Source organism: Lynx rufus, unplaced genomic scaffold (assembly GCF_022079265.1).
Source record: "Lynx rufus isolate CCGP_SWC_20201006 ecotype Redwood Valley unplaced genomic scaffold, mLynRuf1.p SCAF_12, whole genome shotgun sequence".
NCBI lineage: Eukaryota > Metazoa > Chordata > Mammalia > Carnivora > Felidae > Lynx > Lynx rufus.
The window spans coordinates 35037063-35053500 of NW_025814826.1; the positions used below are offsets into that span (position 1 = coordinate 35037063).

A 16438-nucleotide genomic window follows, 5' to 3' on the forward strand; every position below is an offset into this window, starting at 1 on the left:
AAATCGGGGGTTTCTACTGTTCTATTTTCATGTTCACTGATTCTTTCCCTGTACTCTTCATTCTGCAGTTGAACACACCCACTGAGTTTTTAATTTGTTTTATTTTTCGGTTCTAAAATTCCCACTTGGTTTCTCTTTATATATTCTATTTCTCTCCTGGCTCCTTCTGCTTTTTCATTTCTTACATGCATGTTTGCACAAGCTGATTGCAGAATTTTTAAGATGGCTACTTTAAAATCCTTGACAGATAATTCAAAAACCTGTGTCATCTCAATATTGGTGTCTGTTGATTGTCTCTCCTCACTCAGGTTGAGATTGCCCAGGTTCTTGATATAACAAATGATTTTCTATTGTATCCTGGACATTTTGGATATTGCATTATTAAATTTGAGATCTTATCCAGGACTGGAAGCTCCTAAATATATTTATTAATAGGCTGGTTTGTGTCCATCCACAGGGACAATATTGATATCTAATTATAATAAAAGAATGAGTGTTTCCACAAAATAATATTATTTCATACAACTTAATTACTGCTAAGATGACGAAAATGATCTCTGCCTCCTGGTATTAATGCCTTAAAGTCATCCCCTCCCCTTGAGTATGGGCGGGGACTTATGAATTCTCAGTTCCAATGAATGGAATACAGCAAACATGAGGAGATGTCACTTCCAAGACTTTTGTCTTTTTACCACTCTCTCTCCCTGATGGAACAAGCAAGATGCCACACTACGATCTGCCCTATGAGGAGGCCCTCATAGGAAGAATGATGGCAGGTCTTCAGCCAATAGTTCAAGAGAGATTGAGGTCCTTAGTCCAGAAACCTGCAATAAACTGAAGCACGGCTGTATGAGTGAACTTGGAAGTGGATCGTTCCCCAGAGAAGCCTTGAGATGACTACAGTTCCAGTCAACAGATGATTGAAGCCTTATGAGACACTTAGAGCCAAAGGACCCAGCTACCAGCATCCAAATTCCTGACCCACAGGAACTGTGTGAGAATGTTTTTCAGGTCACTAACTTTTGGGGCAATTTGTTAGGCATCAGTACACACAAGTGAAATTATTAAGTCATGATAGGTCAGTACTCTAATAGATGTTTCACAGAGGTTATTTATTCAGCTCCATGGAAATGACTCTATGATAAAATGAAAATATTTTTTAGGGTTATTTATTTATTTTGAGAGAGAAAGAGAGAAAGCAGGGGAGGGGCAGAAAGTGAGAGGGAGAGGAAGAATCCCAAACAGGTTCCATGCTGTCAGCACAGAGCCCAATGCAGGGCTCGATCTCACAAATCATGAGATCACAAATCATGAGATTTCTGAGCTGAAATCAAGAACCGCCAGGTGCCCCAAAATGAAATTATTATCCTCATTTTACAGATGAGGAGATAGGGATTCAAAGAAATAAAACAGCTTACTAAAAATCATGCAGCTACTAAGTGTCAGATGTGGGATTCAATCCTGAGCCTACTTAAAGTTTACATTTTTTACATGAAGCTACAATTCCTCTCTTTGGAATACACTTTCAAAAGTATTAGCTCAGAGTTATATAATATCAACTTTTATACTTCCAAAGGAAAATTCTCTGGCCAAACTTAAATCTTTCTTTCGTAATTAGCTGTGACTAACTTGTTCAGCAACATATGTGTTTTCTTAAAGACCGATTTATTGAGATATAATTCATGTACCATACAACTCATCCCTTTAAATTGTACACTTGGGTGGGGCTATTTGGCATATTACATTAATAACTTTTTAAAACTTGTGATAAAATATATATAACATAAAATTTGCCATTTGGACCATTCTTAAGTGTACAATTCAATGGCATTAATTATAGTCACAGTGTTGTGCAACTATCACCAGGTATGTTTGAATTTTTAAATAATTAACATGTGCAACGTTTTAACTCTGGCACTCTTTAAAAGAGTTTACAGAATCTTAGAACGATTCACAAGTTAATTATTTTTAAAACAAAGTTAAGTGCAATAAAATGCTTATGTAAATCAACAAAGCATGCTGCAGAAGAATCATGCAGAAATGTATAAAAGTTAGCAATCCACATGACATTTTTATATTACTTTGCAGGATAAAAAAAAGAAAAAAGAAAAAACATGCAACTCCTGAGGTCAATAGGATTTTTCCATGGAAATATTTTATTATTTTGTGTCACAACAGGTGCAGGAATCTTTGTGTCTCCTAAAGGGGTATTAAAATACTCTTCACTGAACATAGCTGTCTCCCTGAGTATTTGGGCAGCTTGTGCTGTTCTGACTATCATCAGCGCTCTCAGTCTTGCAGAGCTGGGGACAACCTTCCCTAGAAGTGGAGCGCCTTACTATTTCCTCAAAAGATCTCTTGGATCCTCTGTTGCTTTCCTCAGTCTTTGGATCAAATTTTTTATTTATCCCTTAGGAATAGCTACGCAAAGCTTGATAATATCTACCTATATAATTCAGCCTTTCTATACCAGGTGCCCAGCTCCAGAGCTACCAAAGAAATGTCTAGCTTTGGCTATTTTGTGGTCACTGGGACTTCTAAATACTCGAGGGGTGCTAACAGTGGCTTGGTTTCAAACTATCAGTGTTTTGATGAAAATCACTATCCTCTGCTTCATTTCCCTTACTGGGATTGTACTGTTAGGGACTGGGAAAAAGGAGAATGTGGTCAAGTTTGAGAATTCTTTCGACGCTGAACTTCCTGGTGCCTCACAGATTGCAGAAGCCTTACTCCAAGGATTGTTTGCATATTCTGGTACATCAATCCTGATCAACATAGCAGGTAAATCCATCTCTGAAATACTTTTGTAGCAGGCTGAAAGTTTTGCCTACAGTTCTATAGAGAAAGATATAGCCGATTTGTTTGGTTTTTGGAATTCAATTTGATCTTCTTTGGACTAGTTGGATATATCACAGTTTAGTCATCACTAAACCTCAGTATATTACCATTTATATGGAAAATATGGAACTTAGTATTCTTCAGGTCATGTCCCTTATTCAAAATGTGGGAATTTATAATATAAAGTTTTCAAAAGGAAATTAAGATCATTCTCATACATTACTACATTTTATTCTAGCATTTTTTCAAGACATTTTGAGTTAAATATCAGTGATGTAAGAAATACATTAATATAATCTATTTGTAAAAAATAAGACTATCACAGATATATATATATATATATATATATATATATATATATATATCCTACCAGCAATGATAAAATGCCACATCCTAATTTTGATTCCATGATATGTCTCAGGGATCTTTCTATATCAGTTCTTAGTGACCTAACACATTTTTTTAACTGCTGCATAACTTTCTTTAGGATGGCTTTACCACACCTTCACATTAGTATGTGTTTAAAGTTCTTACAATTTTTCACAATTACAAGGAGTGTTGTAATGCCCATGTTTCCCTATGCACATGTACTGTACGGCCATGTTGCCCCCTGCAATGTTATGGTACCAAGAGAATGTGGTAATAGATGCATAGCACCCTAGAGTAAACAAAAGAATTAAACAGAAGACAATTCATGATATTTCATTTGCCTTATAAAATTATAAGAATATAAAATATTAAGAAATATAGTAAATAGTGAAGTTGTATAAAACTTCCAAGCAAAATCTTTGCAACAATTTTTATAAGAAACTTGAACTTGGGGTGCCTGGGTGGCTCAGTCTATTAAGTGTCCAGTCATGATCTCGCCATTCCTGAGTTCGAGCCCTGCAACAGGCTCTGTGCTGACAGCTCAGAGTGTGGAGCCTGTTTCAGATTCTGTGTCTCCCTCTCTCTCTGCCCCTCCCCCGCTTGTGCTCGGTCTCTCTCTCTCTCTCTCTCTCTTTCTCTCTCTCTCTCTCTGTCAAAAATAAATAAACATTAAAAATTTTTTTAAATTTAAAAACCTTGAGCTTGTTCCCCTACATGTCACACTACTAGTATAGATTTTATGCTTAAAATATCTGTAATATTTTATCAAAACTTTTCATTATGATTTCTTAGAAGCCCTGATTCTCAAATCATTGAAGTCTGTGATATTCCTTGATTATTAAGATATTTGTTCTCTCATGTAGATTATTAAAAATTAAGATAATTTTTAAGGATTTTATCATTTTTCTTTTTTAATAATTGACAAAGGTAATGTTTTCATTTCTGGCAGTGAAATTAGTGAATTTTTAAACCAATATCAAGGTTTTCCAAATAATAAGGCTTTAATTTATCTAGCACAAATGAATTGTTATAGCAATCATCTTGCAGCTAGCTTGGACATTAAAAAAGCACATGAAATACTGGACATGAGTGAAGGCCGAGTTTCATGGGTCACCGACTGGATCTGCATCCTTCAGGGGCCACTGAGTCACCTCACTTCCCCAGTCGTGTTGGGTTATGAGCCACGGTCCTTGGACAACTGAATCCAACTTCCTCCAGCAGTTTCTAAAAAGCCCTTTCCTACAGTGGGCAGTTATGTGTTCTGCAAAAGTAAATACCCAGATATTAGTATCTCTCTAAGGTAGAGCATCTCACTAGAGTAAGCAGGAAGGTTCTTGATAGTAATCATCACCTGAAGATACAGCATAATGCAGCTATAAACCCAATTTGGGATCTTTTTGGACTGCTCATCTCAACCTCCTACTCCCTGACTTGATTTGTTATCAAAACAAACTAAGCCTTGAATTCAGGATGAGCATCCCATACCTAGCACTGGTAATGAAATGTGAATGACTTCAGATCAATATGGTGTTTGAAAGGTCTACAGAAATTTTCTGGCTCTGCAGACTATTAAAGCAAAAGTCCCAATAAAACGAGTGTAGTAATTCCATCAGATCTTGTGGCCAGTTGCATGGGACTGGCTACCATTACCCGCTTTGTTAACTTTATTTGTAAGTCTACAACACCAAATTTATACATCTGGCTTCTTGTATACCAAAACAGGTTAATCCTTGTGGTGAGAAAGGAACCCGTGTGCATTGTTGGTGGGAATGCAAACTGGTGCAGCCACCATGGAAAACAGTATGGAAGTTCCTCAAAAAATTAAAAATAGAACTACCCTATGATCCAGTAATTTCACTACTGGGTATTTATCCAAAGAATACAAAAACCCTAATTCAAAAAGATACATGCATCCCTATGTTTCTTGCAGCATTATTTACAATAGCCACATTATGGAAGTGTCCATCAATAGATGAATAGATAAAGAATATGTGGTATATATACACAATGGAATATTACTCAGCCTTAAAAAGAATGAAATCTTGCTGTTTGCAACAACATGAGTGGATCTAGGGAGTATAATGCTAAACTAAACAAGACAGAGAAACAAATACCACATAATTTCACTCAAATGTGGAATTTAAGAAACAAAACACATGAACAGATAAAAAAAGAGACAAATCAAAAAAACAGACTCTTAACTATAGAGAACTGATGGTTACCAAAGTGGAAGTGGGGGGCAGGAGGGGTGAAATAGGTGAAGGGGATTAAGAATACATTTATCTTGATGAGCATTAAGTAATGTATAGAATTGTTGAATCTGTACACCCAAAATTAATATAACACTGTATTTTAAATATACTGGAATTAAAATTAAAAATAAAAATAATTAAATTAATTTTTTAAATAAATAAATAAATAAGGATATTTAAAATAAAAAAAAAGAGAGGCATAACCCTGGCTAAAAAGAACTATTTCTCTCGAGTTTGGTCCTCAGATTTTCTGATCTGTCATATTCCTGGCCAAGTATAAACAGAATAGACAGCTTATGTCCAGATTCGTATGCTAGGGCTTCCTAAAGGGACACCACTGAACCCCAAGCACCACCATACGTCCTTTATATTTACGTCTGAAATAAGAAATTATATTGGCTCTCAAAACTATTAGTGCATCCATCTCAGTAACAGGTCTGACGAAATTAAAATGAGTCTCTAGTGACATAGACAACTGTCAGGAATTGAGTTCTATCCACATAACAGCAAAAGAACAAAAGTCCTCTGCTTCCATAACATGACTTGTGTGACTCTTGCAAGGGAGCATCAGGGAAGATGACATGGCATGCTGTGTAGAAAATCAGGATCACTTGACACACATTCATCTTCACAGCAATTTAAAGAAACCCTCAGATTTCATAATCTGCTCCAAATTCCCATTGCACTAAGGAAATCCAGGAGATAACTGCAGCATTGGCTGACCCTCAGAGGAAGTTGCATTAATAATGGCACCACCGGCTCAGATTTGCATCCACTCCTCGTCCAAAGATCTGAAGAGCAAGATCTAGGGTAACTTTTAAAAAGGCCAGTTCCCCAGATCCTTGAGGAAGGTTTCTGAGAACAAATGGTAACCTTTGGCCCGAGCTAGAAATGTAAATAAGAGACAGGAAAAGGCCCATTAGACAAAACTTTCCCCTCACCTTATGGAAAACCTAAACAGGAGAGTCTAAGCAGGCAGGGCACCTACCACAGGCTGCTCTTCTGTCATTGGAGATCAGAGGACATGGTCTTAGTCTGCACTGAAGACAGGAATATGGTAGAAAACACAAACTAAGAATCCACTGCTTCCCTGGACACATTTAAAACTTGGTAATACTCCCTGGTCTTAAGGATGTGACCAAAGTTGGGCATGTTAGGGACAAAAGAAATTTTCCACATTAAAACCAAGCAAGTTGTAAGAGACAGTATTCCTAAAGGAATTTTTTACTGTTCATTTGAACAGTGGTGGGAAAAGAGTAAGATGAGAAAGAAAGCATTAGTTTGGTACAAGTTAAAACTTTTTTATCTTTTACTCTCTCTTTCTCAAAGAAAATAAAATGTTAGTGTTAATGTAACATTTTATAGTTTCCCAAAGTGACAGTTAAAATTATTAGTCACTTTTTATGGGGCATCTGGGTGGCTCAGTCGATTAAGCGTCTGACTTGGGCTCAGGTCATGATCTCAAGGTTCGTGGGTTCAAGCCCTGGGTTGGGCTCTGTGTTGACCACTGTGAGCCTAGAGCCTGCTTCGGATTCTGTGTCTCCCTCTCTCTCTGCCCCTTCCCTGCTCATGCTCTCTGTCTCTCTGTCTCTTGAAAATCAATAAACCCGTTAAATTTTTTTAAAAAATATATTAGTCTATTTATGGGATAATTTCGGAATAATAATTTTTAACAAAATAGTACAAAATAATGAAAAATCTAAGCTTTCAGGCACAATTTGTGCAGGACCAATGTAGAATCAGTCCATGTAGATAAGGAAGCATGAATCCATGAACAATACTTTCTCCTCTTTTTATTGTAAAGAACTCTTCAAAAGTCCCACAATAATACTTCCTCTTCTGATAACTTTATTTGTGTTTTTTAGGAGAGATAAAAAATCCCGGTGAGAATATTCCCAAAGCTCTGATTACCGTTCTTCCCATGGTGGCTGTTGTTTACATATTGGTGAATATATCCTACCTGGCAGTTTTGACCCCTCAGGAAATCATCTCTGCAGGTATGAATGTGTCTAGACAGAGAGAAACCAGTCACTACTACTACCTACTCTCAATAAACATTGACTCCTGTACACTGTAGATATGTTTGATACACCCCTAAAAACATAAACATGACGTATTCATGCTTTGGTTGTTATAAGGAAAGGAAAAATAATCACCTAAATGATCTATAAAGAAGGGGCATGTGCTAAGGGAAAGATCTAAGGATAGTAGAATGTGAAAAGCAAGAATTAGAAAGAGAAAGAGAAGGAGGAGAGGGCTGCAGAGGAGAAAGGGGAAAGAGATGAAGAGAAAAAGGAGCAAGCACAGCAAGAAGCAAAGAAGAGATATTTTGTTAGAATTTCTACCCTTTAGGGCACACCCAGATACATATCCTCAAAATAACTGTTTGGAATAGGCAGTGCATTCTTCATTTTGTAGATAGGGAAACTAGCTCAGGGAAGTTAAGTAATGGACAGAGTTAAGATCCAAAACTGGGTCTCCATCATGCTCTTCTTATGATAAAAGCATGTGTCTTGTCCAGGTTACTGAAGGTAGTGGGTTGTAAACGTGGACAGCAAGTTGCAAGATCTGATCTTAAAAAAAATACTCTTCCCAATACCTCTAGGTATGGTGCTCAAAGTTACATTCCTGGTAACTGACAGACTCAAAACCAGGTGGTCCAACTTCAAAACCCATGTTCTCAACCACCGCACTAAAATGCCTCAATTTACAAACAAACCAAATCAAAGTCCTGTATCGCCACCACTAGGAGGGATTATTATCAATGCAAGTAATAGTATGTATATACATTAACATATATCAGATAATAAGGTATATTAAAACAAATAATGATATAGTAGACACCATAGATGTGACTAAACAGAGCTATATCAAAAGGTTAGTAGTAAATGGTGTCATGTGAATGATAAAATTACAGTTTTTATTTCCTTTTTTATATTGTTTCATATTGTTCATATTTTCCATGATTACCATGTTGCACTTATGATCAGAAAAATATCATTTTTCTAATGCCAAACAACATTTCCACAGAACCAACTGGTAAACTTTTATGAAAACACCAAGCCTTTTTTTTTTTTTTTTTGGAAACACCAAGCCTTTAAGAAAATGCTAAATCACATTGTTTACTTTAAAAAGGCAGAGTAGTATTTGAAATATATTTTAAAAATTCCATCAAATTTTAATTTAAAAAAAGGCAGTTACTCCTGAAAGAAGAGAAGTTATCTAGAAAGTTCATTTACTGATACAACTCACTCTTTAAATATTCTAGATAAAATCCAAGTAATACACCAATAAAAACATAAACTACAAAAATATTGTATAGAAAGACAGGAACAGGGGCGCCGGGGTGGCTCAGTCGGTTAAGCCTCCGACTTCGGCTCAGGTCACGATCTCACGGTCCGTGGGTTCGAGCCCCGCATCGGGCTCTGGGCTGATGGCTCAGGGCCTGGAGCCTGCTTCCGATTCTGTGTCTCCCTCTCTTTCTGCCCCTCCCCCGTTCATGCTCTGTCTCTATCTCAAAAATAAATAAAAAACGTTAAAAAAAATTAAAAAAAAAAAAAAAGAAAGACAGGAACAGAAGTATCCGACCATGTACAAATATAGTGCATGTGGTTTGGGAGAAGCTGTGACTAGAGCCAACATACTGGGATACTCAGGTAACTAGAATTTCCCTGCAGTGGAGGGGTTTTCAAAGCAGAGGTCACAAAGAGGATTAGTCTGATGTGCAAAGCCTTTACAAAAATAAGTTTTGAAATGTATTTTGAAAAAAAAACTATACAAGTTTCAAAAAGTCAAAAGGTGGTTTTATGCATCTTCTCTGACACTAGTACAAAAATGTTACGTTGCTTCTAAAAGGAAAATATAGGTGCACCTAGGTGGCTCAGTCAGTTAAGCATCTGACTCCTGATTTTGGCTCAGGTCATGATCTCATGGTTCATGGGTTCAAGCCTCCCATCAGATTCTGTGCTGAGAGTGGTTGGAGCCTGCTTGGGATTCTCTCACTCTCCCTCTCTCTTCCCCTCCTGTCTCTCTCTCTCAAAATAATAAATAAATAAATAAATAAATAAATAAATAAATAAACAAACATTAAAAAAAATAAAAGGAAAATACAATTTTTTAAATGTTACGTTAAAAAAATAAATGAAAAGAAAATATAAGTTTTTAAATGTCTAGCTTATTTTGAGAGAGAAAGAGAGTGGGGGAGGGGGTGAGAGGCAGAGAGAGAGAGGGATAGTGAGAGAATCCCAAGCAGACCACACTGTCAGCATAAAGCCTGATGCAGGGCTTGAACTCATTAACTGTGAGATGATGACCTGAGCCAAAATCAAGAGTCAGATGCTTAACCAAATGAGCCACCCAGATGGCCCCAAGAAAATATAAATTTTTTTAAGTTATTTTTTTTTTTTTAATTTTTTTTTCAACGTTTATTTATTTTTGGGACAGAGAGAGACAGAGCATGAACGGGGGAGGGGCAGAGAGAGAGGGAGACACAGAATCGGAAACAGGCTCCAGGCTCTGAGCCATCAGCCCAGAGCCCGACGCGGGGCTCGAACTCACGGACCGCGAGATCGTGACCTGGCTGAAGTCGGACGCTCAACCGACTGCGCCACCCAGGCGCCCCAAGTTATTTATTTTTTAAGAGAGAGAGCACACATGCAGAGAGTGAGGGAGAGAGAGAGAATCCCAAGCAGGCTCGACACTGTCCACACAGACCCTGATGCAGGGCTCCAACCCACAAACCATGAGATCATTTCCTGAGATGATGATCAACCAGCTTAGACACCTAGGTGCCCCTAAATTTTGATAAGTTAATAATAACATGTTACTATTACACCTTCCCACAATTTGGTCTCACAGGAATACAGTAGTAACACTAAAGGAGATTTTGTTTTAACTATTAAAATGAGAGACAGAACTGTAATTCGCCTGATACCCACTTCCAAACTAGTCAGCAAGTCCTGTAAAACTCTACCCCATTAACAGCTCGTCAGGTATTTCCCCCTTCTGCACGCCCACTCAGTGTCTAGACCCTCATTTTTCTCATCGGGCTACAGCAAAACTCCTCATTTGTACACTCACTTAATCTCCCTCCAATCCAGCCTCCACTCAGTCTCTAGAGATGATGTTATAAAACGTAAATCTAATCATGTCACTCTCCTGCTTAAACACTCTCTGTTTTGTGTCCTGCTGAAACCACCCCGTCACCACCAAATACACAAATACCAACTTCTAAACTGACCATTGCAGGTTCTCCAAGATCTAAGCAAGCCTAACTTTCTGTTAGGTGTGCACGAATACCCTCACCACATATCATCCTTTCTAAACAACTTACCATTTCCAGGTGAGACACTATTATCTCTGCCTCCCCCACAATGCCACCTTACCAGCCTTAGATGCCTACCTTGTGATGGATGTCACACTAGTAAGATTGATTCTAAGTTCAATATCCTTTGAGCCCTGACAAGTTCCTCCTAAGTCTCATTCCAGTCTTAGAAAGTTTGAAATGCAATTTAAAATCATGAAATGGAGTATAGTGAATAAACTTACAATATAATTGCAATCATCTCTCTGAATTTTAGGGTTGTTAACATTATTAATAAGAAATTGTCGGAATTTTAGAACCGAAATACCTACAAAACAAAGCTCAATGTTTTCAACTTTGCAAATAAATTATTAGAGGCAAAACTGTAGGTGTCAAAGCACTTGCAATTGAAAAAAAGAAAAGAACTAAACCACCATCAATTCATCACATTATCAATGAAAAAGACCAGTACATCATAGGTAGTAAAGATAATGCAATCGTATCATATAATTTTGAGCTCTACTTTAATTATAATCAATGGCCAATAATTTTGGAGAAATTTTGCAGTATAGTTGATGCCCTCACAACATAATTCCTTATGTTTCTAGTATCAGTTATTTGCCTTAGTTAAGCATCTATATTTACCCCCATTGAAAATCTTCTATTCTTATTTTTAATCATAGTATTTGTGACTATCACTCATCTGTTGTTGCCAAACAAGCCTCCCCAAAATGTACTGATTTACAACCACCACTTATTTGGTTCACAATTCTACAAGTTGGCAATTTATGCTGAGTTCAGCTAGGCAGTTCTGGTTCTCTGTTGGAGTCATATGTGTGTCTGCAGTCTCTTGCAGTTTGGGTAAGCAGCTTTATTGATGTTGGCCATGATTTCCTGTTTCTTTGGGGACTCAGCTTGTAGGTTAGCTTGAGTCCTTGGAGAAGCAAATGCCAAGAAAGAATTAAATGTGCAATGAATTTAGTAAGAGAAATGCTTGTGTTAGAGAAACCAAGAAGGAAGCCAAGTAAGGCTGGAAGAGCCATGGGATCACAATGCGAGTGTGACCCAAAGTGAAGAAGAGAAAGAGGAAAAAATAAGTAAAAACACCCTGGACTGATATGCTGTATAGGAAAGGTTTGGCACATCTGCCAGGAAGCCCTTTAGCCAAAGTTGGCCATCAGATAAATAAGTGACTCTTAGTGCCTCTACCTCACAGATATTAGCTGGGAACAACCTGTGGGAGCATGGCTTTGGTAGAAATGCCACAATGTATTTCTTTGTGCAGTAGCCAGGGCCCTAGGTCAATTATGCTCCCTGTATTTGGAAGTCTATAAGATGCATTTTCAGGCTCCAGAATTACTATGGTTTGTCTTTCACAGACTAGGTTGAGCTTGTTCACATGGTAGCTAAGCAGGGTTCAAGAGAGCAAGCAACATGTGATACTTCTCAAGGTATAGGCTCAGAGCTGGCAAACTACTACTTCCAATGCATTCTACTGGCCAAAATAGACCACGAGGCCATACTCAAGAACTGATAAAGAAACTCCCTCTCAGAAGAAGGGGCCAAGTCAGGTTACAAAGAGTACAGATGCAAGAAGAAGTGAATAATTTTTGCCATATTTGCAATGAAGCAAAAGTGACTGACTCTTGAAATTTTTTTTAGATGCTGTTGCTGTCACCTGGATGGATAAAGTAATCCCTTCCATGCAATGGGTCATTTCTTTTGGGATTTCAACTTCAATAGTTAGCAACATATGTTGTACAGTGCTTTCAGCCTCGAGGCTGTTCTACACAGCAAGCCAAGAAGGACAACTGCCTTTGATTTTCTCCATGCTTAATAACTACTTCAGTCCAACTGTTGCTATCACCCAGATAATCATCTTAGCTTCTTGTCTTATTATAGCCTCAGATTTAATCAATTTAATAAAATATTCAGGATTAGCAACCTGGGTTTTAAGAGGGCTATATATGATAGGTTTACTTAAACTAAGGTACCAGGACCCCAATCTACCCAGACCTTATAAGGTAAATCAAGATAAAAATGTTAATATTAACTTTCTACTCTATTTCTAGGAATATAACTTTTTTAACCTATAGGGGATGCTTCTAATCAATTAGAGTCCAATTTATGAAACATCTGATCTGGATCTCTATGTTCCAGTTTACTGATGTATAATTGGCTGTGTGAGCTATTTTTGGCTTGTTTCTTATTGAGTAAAAGGTCAAAATTGATTCTCCACAAGGAATATAGTTATCACTTTTGTTATTTTCCAGGAGCTAGACAACAATGCTTTTGGGGGAAGGGGGGGAATATTGACCCAACTCAAAATCATCTCTTCAGTGCACAACCCAACATAGGTGATATGGCATTCCATTCTTAATTATATCCTTGATGGAGTCTTCATTTTCTACAATAAGATCAATAAGATGTTAATCTAAGCCTCAGTTTGGATTATTATAAACATTGTGAACCTGAACTTAACTTGCAAGATAAAATCACTACCTCCTAGATAATGTCAGTAGGGCCCTGTAGGCTCCTAGAGTATCTTTATGCAAAATATACAAAAGCACCCCTTCCTCTAGGCAGACATAGCTCTGTGCCCAGGCACAGCCTAGTGAAGAAAGCACAAGCTAGATATTAGCTCCATGCTGCTCCATCAGATGGGAGCACTTGTGCATATAGTGACTATTTACGCAATCATACGTATAAGAAATTAAATTAGACTCATTTGAAAAGACCATTCTGACAATAGCATAGAAAGTGAATTAGAAGAAGGCATGAGTAGAGGCACCTGAGTGGCTCAGTTGGTTAAGTGTCCAAGTCTTGATCTTGGGGTTGTGAGTTCAAGCCTCAGGTTAAAAAAATTAATTAGTTAAAAAGGAGGCATGAGCATATTCAGGTCAAACAGCCTGCAGAGGTTCATTTAGTCACCCAGTTTAACTAAAGAGAATTCTAAAACTTAGAGATTAAGTAAATTACTCTGGCTAAAAGATACCAGGCTGGAATTTAAACTAAACAGTCTGATTCCAGAGCCCATATTTTTGTTATATTTATTTTAAAATTTTTATTCTGTAAAGGACCTACTAAGGAAATTTTTTCTGATCTTAGCATCAAGAATACTTAGGCCTCTCCTAAATAACTGATTTGCTAAAAAAATAATAAAAAAAAAAAAAAAAAATAACTGATTTGCTTATACCTTATGATGGACAGCTTTCAGAATCTATATGGAGTTTTGTGGCATGTGTTTTGTGAAACAAATTCATTCTTTATGCTTATTTCCCTCTCTCTTATTTTCATTTATTTTGCCTTGGTGTAATGTAAGACATACCTTGCTATAATGTAAATCCTAAGAGGTTTCAAATAGTGTTTGTTTAATTCTTTAATTGTGTCATAAATACAATCAAAATGGCCCGTTTAAGATATTTTCTGCATGTAGAGATTGTGTACAAAGTAAAATGAGAGTCCCATGTTTCATGCCAGTGACCATAATAACCACTTGAGTGTGCTTTTTAAAATATGAATTCCCAGACTCACTCTTGGGAATTCTAATTTAGTCGATGTCAGTTGGGCCCTAAGAGTTTATGTTTATCAATTATCTTGGGGCTTCTTATGCAGAGAAGTCCACTGACTGACTGTATTTTAAGACACACTAGTCTAAACAATCTTCATTTTCTTCCCCTCAAAATGGCTCCCTCTTTGGCCATTTCTCCTCTTGAAAAAAGTGAATGACAATATTTTGGATTTGAGTCATCTATTTATTCAACAAATAAGCAGTAACTATCTGCTATGTTTCAGGTACTCTACTAGGCAGTTCAAAAAACCCATTAGCCTCAGAGAAGTGTAAGAAATGTATACAAATCACTGTTCTAAAGTTAATTAAGAAATGTCATTTTGTTGGGGCAACCTGTCTGGCTCAGTTGGTTGAGCATATGACTCTTGATCTCAGGGTTGTAGGTTTGAGCACTATTGGATGTAAAGATTACTTAAAAATAAAATCTTAAAAAAATATTTTTTTAAAAAAGAAATGCCATTTTGTTGAGCACGTTTTACTGAAGTGCCCTGTGTACAATGCTCACAAAGACTTCAAAAGACCAGCATTAGATAAAACCTCATTTTGCAAATGGGTTGGAAAAGACCCTTTTTTCCCCCAACTTAAATGGCAACGACACACATATTTCAGGAATATTTGATTAAAAAGCTCTGAACACATTTATCTATCATGGCTGCCTGCCCACCATGTAGCTTCCTTCAGTTGAAACAGGGTGCAGGGCCCCAAGGATCTCACTGTGCAGTGACAGCAACCCTGGACGCTGGTGCAATGGGCCCCACAGGACTCGCAGGGAGCCTCCTTCTGGCTCCCTTCGCAAATAGGTCTGAGGACCAGATTAATTAAGTAGCCCAAAGTTAAACAGCTGAACAGTGGCACTAAGCTCCCCGCAGAGGAATCTTCTGTATCTGTCTTAAATACCTCTGTGTCCCTAGCATGGCAAGTGGCACATAGGGATTCAGTAGATATTTCTTGAAGGAATGAACAATTAAGGTTGCAGAGCTTGCATTTCCAATCAGACTTTTCTGATTCCAACATTTCTGCTGTTTTTATTATGTAATAGTGCTGCTCTAGGAAAAATTGGTACATGCCTAATTAAAGAAGCATTATAACCAAATATTACGGTTATGCAAATTCCCAAAACTAAGAATGCTTCAATGACTAATACTAGAACGGAATAGTTAATTTTTTATTTTTGACAATGATTTCTTATAATGTATCTTTTTTCCCATGCTTGAAAATAAAGCACTTATTTTAGTAATAAGTTAGCAATATCTGATGAATAGAGTAGGCATTCATAAAAACTATAGAATAAATATAAATAAATAAATACTGTTCCATTTTTTTACACTCATTTAGTCTGCCATTGATGTACTTTCTATAATATACTACTGAGACTGTCTCTTTAAATATATTTGAAAATATATTTGCAGTTTTCTCCCTGGTGTTTTGAAACATTTGTTCCAAACAGAAAGAGAATGTTCTTATATTGTTTATAGAAATTTTGAACTTTTGAGGAAAAGGTCATCACTAATCTTAATCTTAATCCTTTTTTTTTTTTTTTTTTTTTACTTTCAGGTGCGTTTGCCATTTATATTTGGATCCATAGCTATATCTTTGTTTCTAATTTTGACACCAATGATTCATTCTCCTAAAGCAGAGTATATCTATGGGTTTATCTTTATTTTCAGTGGACTTCTGGGTTACAGGCTTCATGTTCACCTTAATCAACATTCTGTTTGTTTTGATAAAATCACTTGTTATTTACAATTATTATTTAATGTTTCACCACCTGAAGACCAAGATGAAGGTATTTCAACAGGAAAAAAACATCTTGAAGAAATCTTTTTGTAAATAGGCAACCCTAAATCTGTAAGTGGTTAATGACTAAGCACATTCAATCTTTGCTTTAAAATGTACACACCCACGGGCACCTGGGTGGCTCAGTTGGTTAAGCATCTGACTCTTGATTTTGTCTCAGGTCATGATCCCATGGTTTGTGAGACTGAGCCCCATGTCATACTCTGTGCTGACAGCATGGAGCCTGCTTTTCTCCCTCTCCCTTTCTCTCTGCCCCTCCCCTGCTCATGCACGTGCATGCACATGAGCTCTCTCTCTTTCTCTCTCTCA

The 16438-nt window shown here is 37.1% G+C and overlaps 1 protein-coding gene across 1 annotated transcript; it reads left to right on the forward strand.

Annotated features, from left to right (window-relative positions):
- The first annotated feature begins 2114 nt into the window (after positions 1-2114).
- On the forward strand, positions 2115-16162 carry LOC124507604 (solute carrier family 7 member 13-like). The gene is made up of 4 exons (XM_047073900.1): positions 2115-2781; positions 7325-7456; positions 12424-12785; positions 15887-16162. The coding sequence occupies exons 1-4, from the start codon at positions 2115-2117 to the stop codon at positions 16160-16162; spliced, it is 1437 nt and encodes a 478-aa protein (XP_046929856.1).
- The last annotated feature ends 276 nt before the right edge of the window (positions 16163-16438 follow it).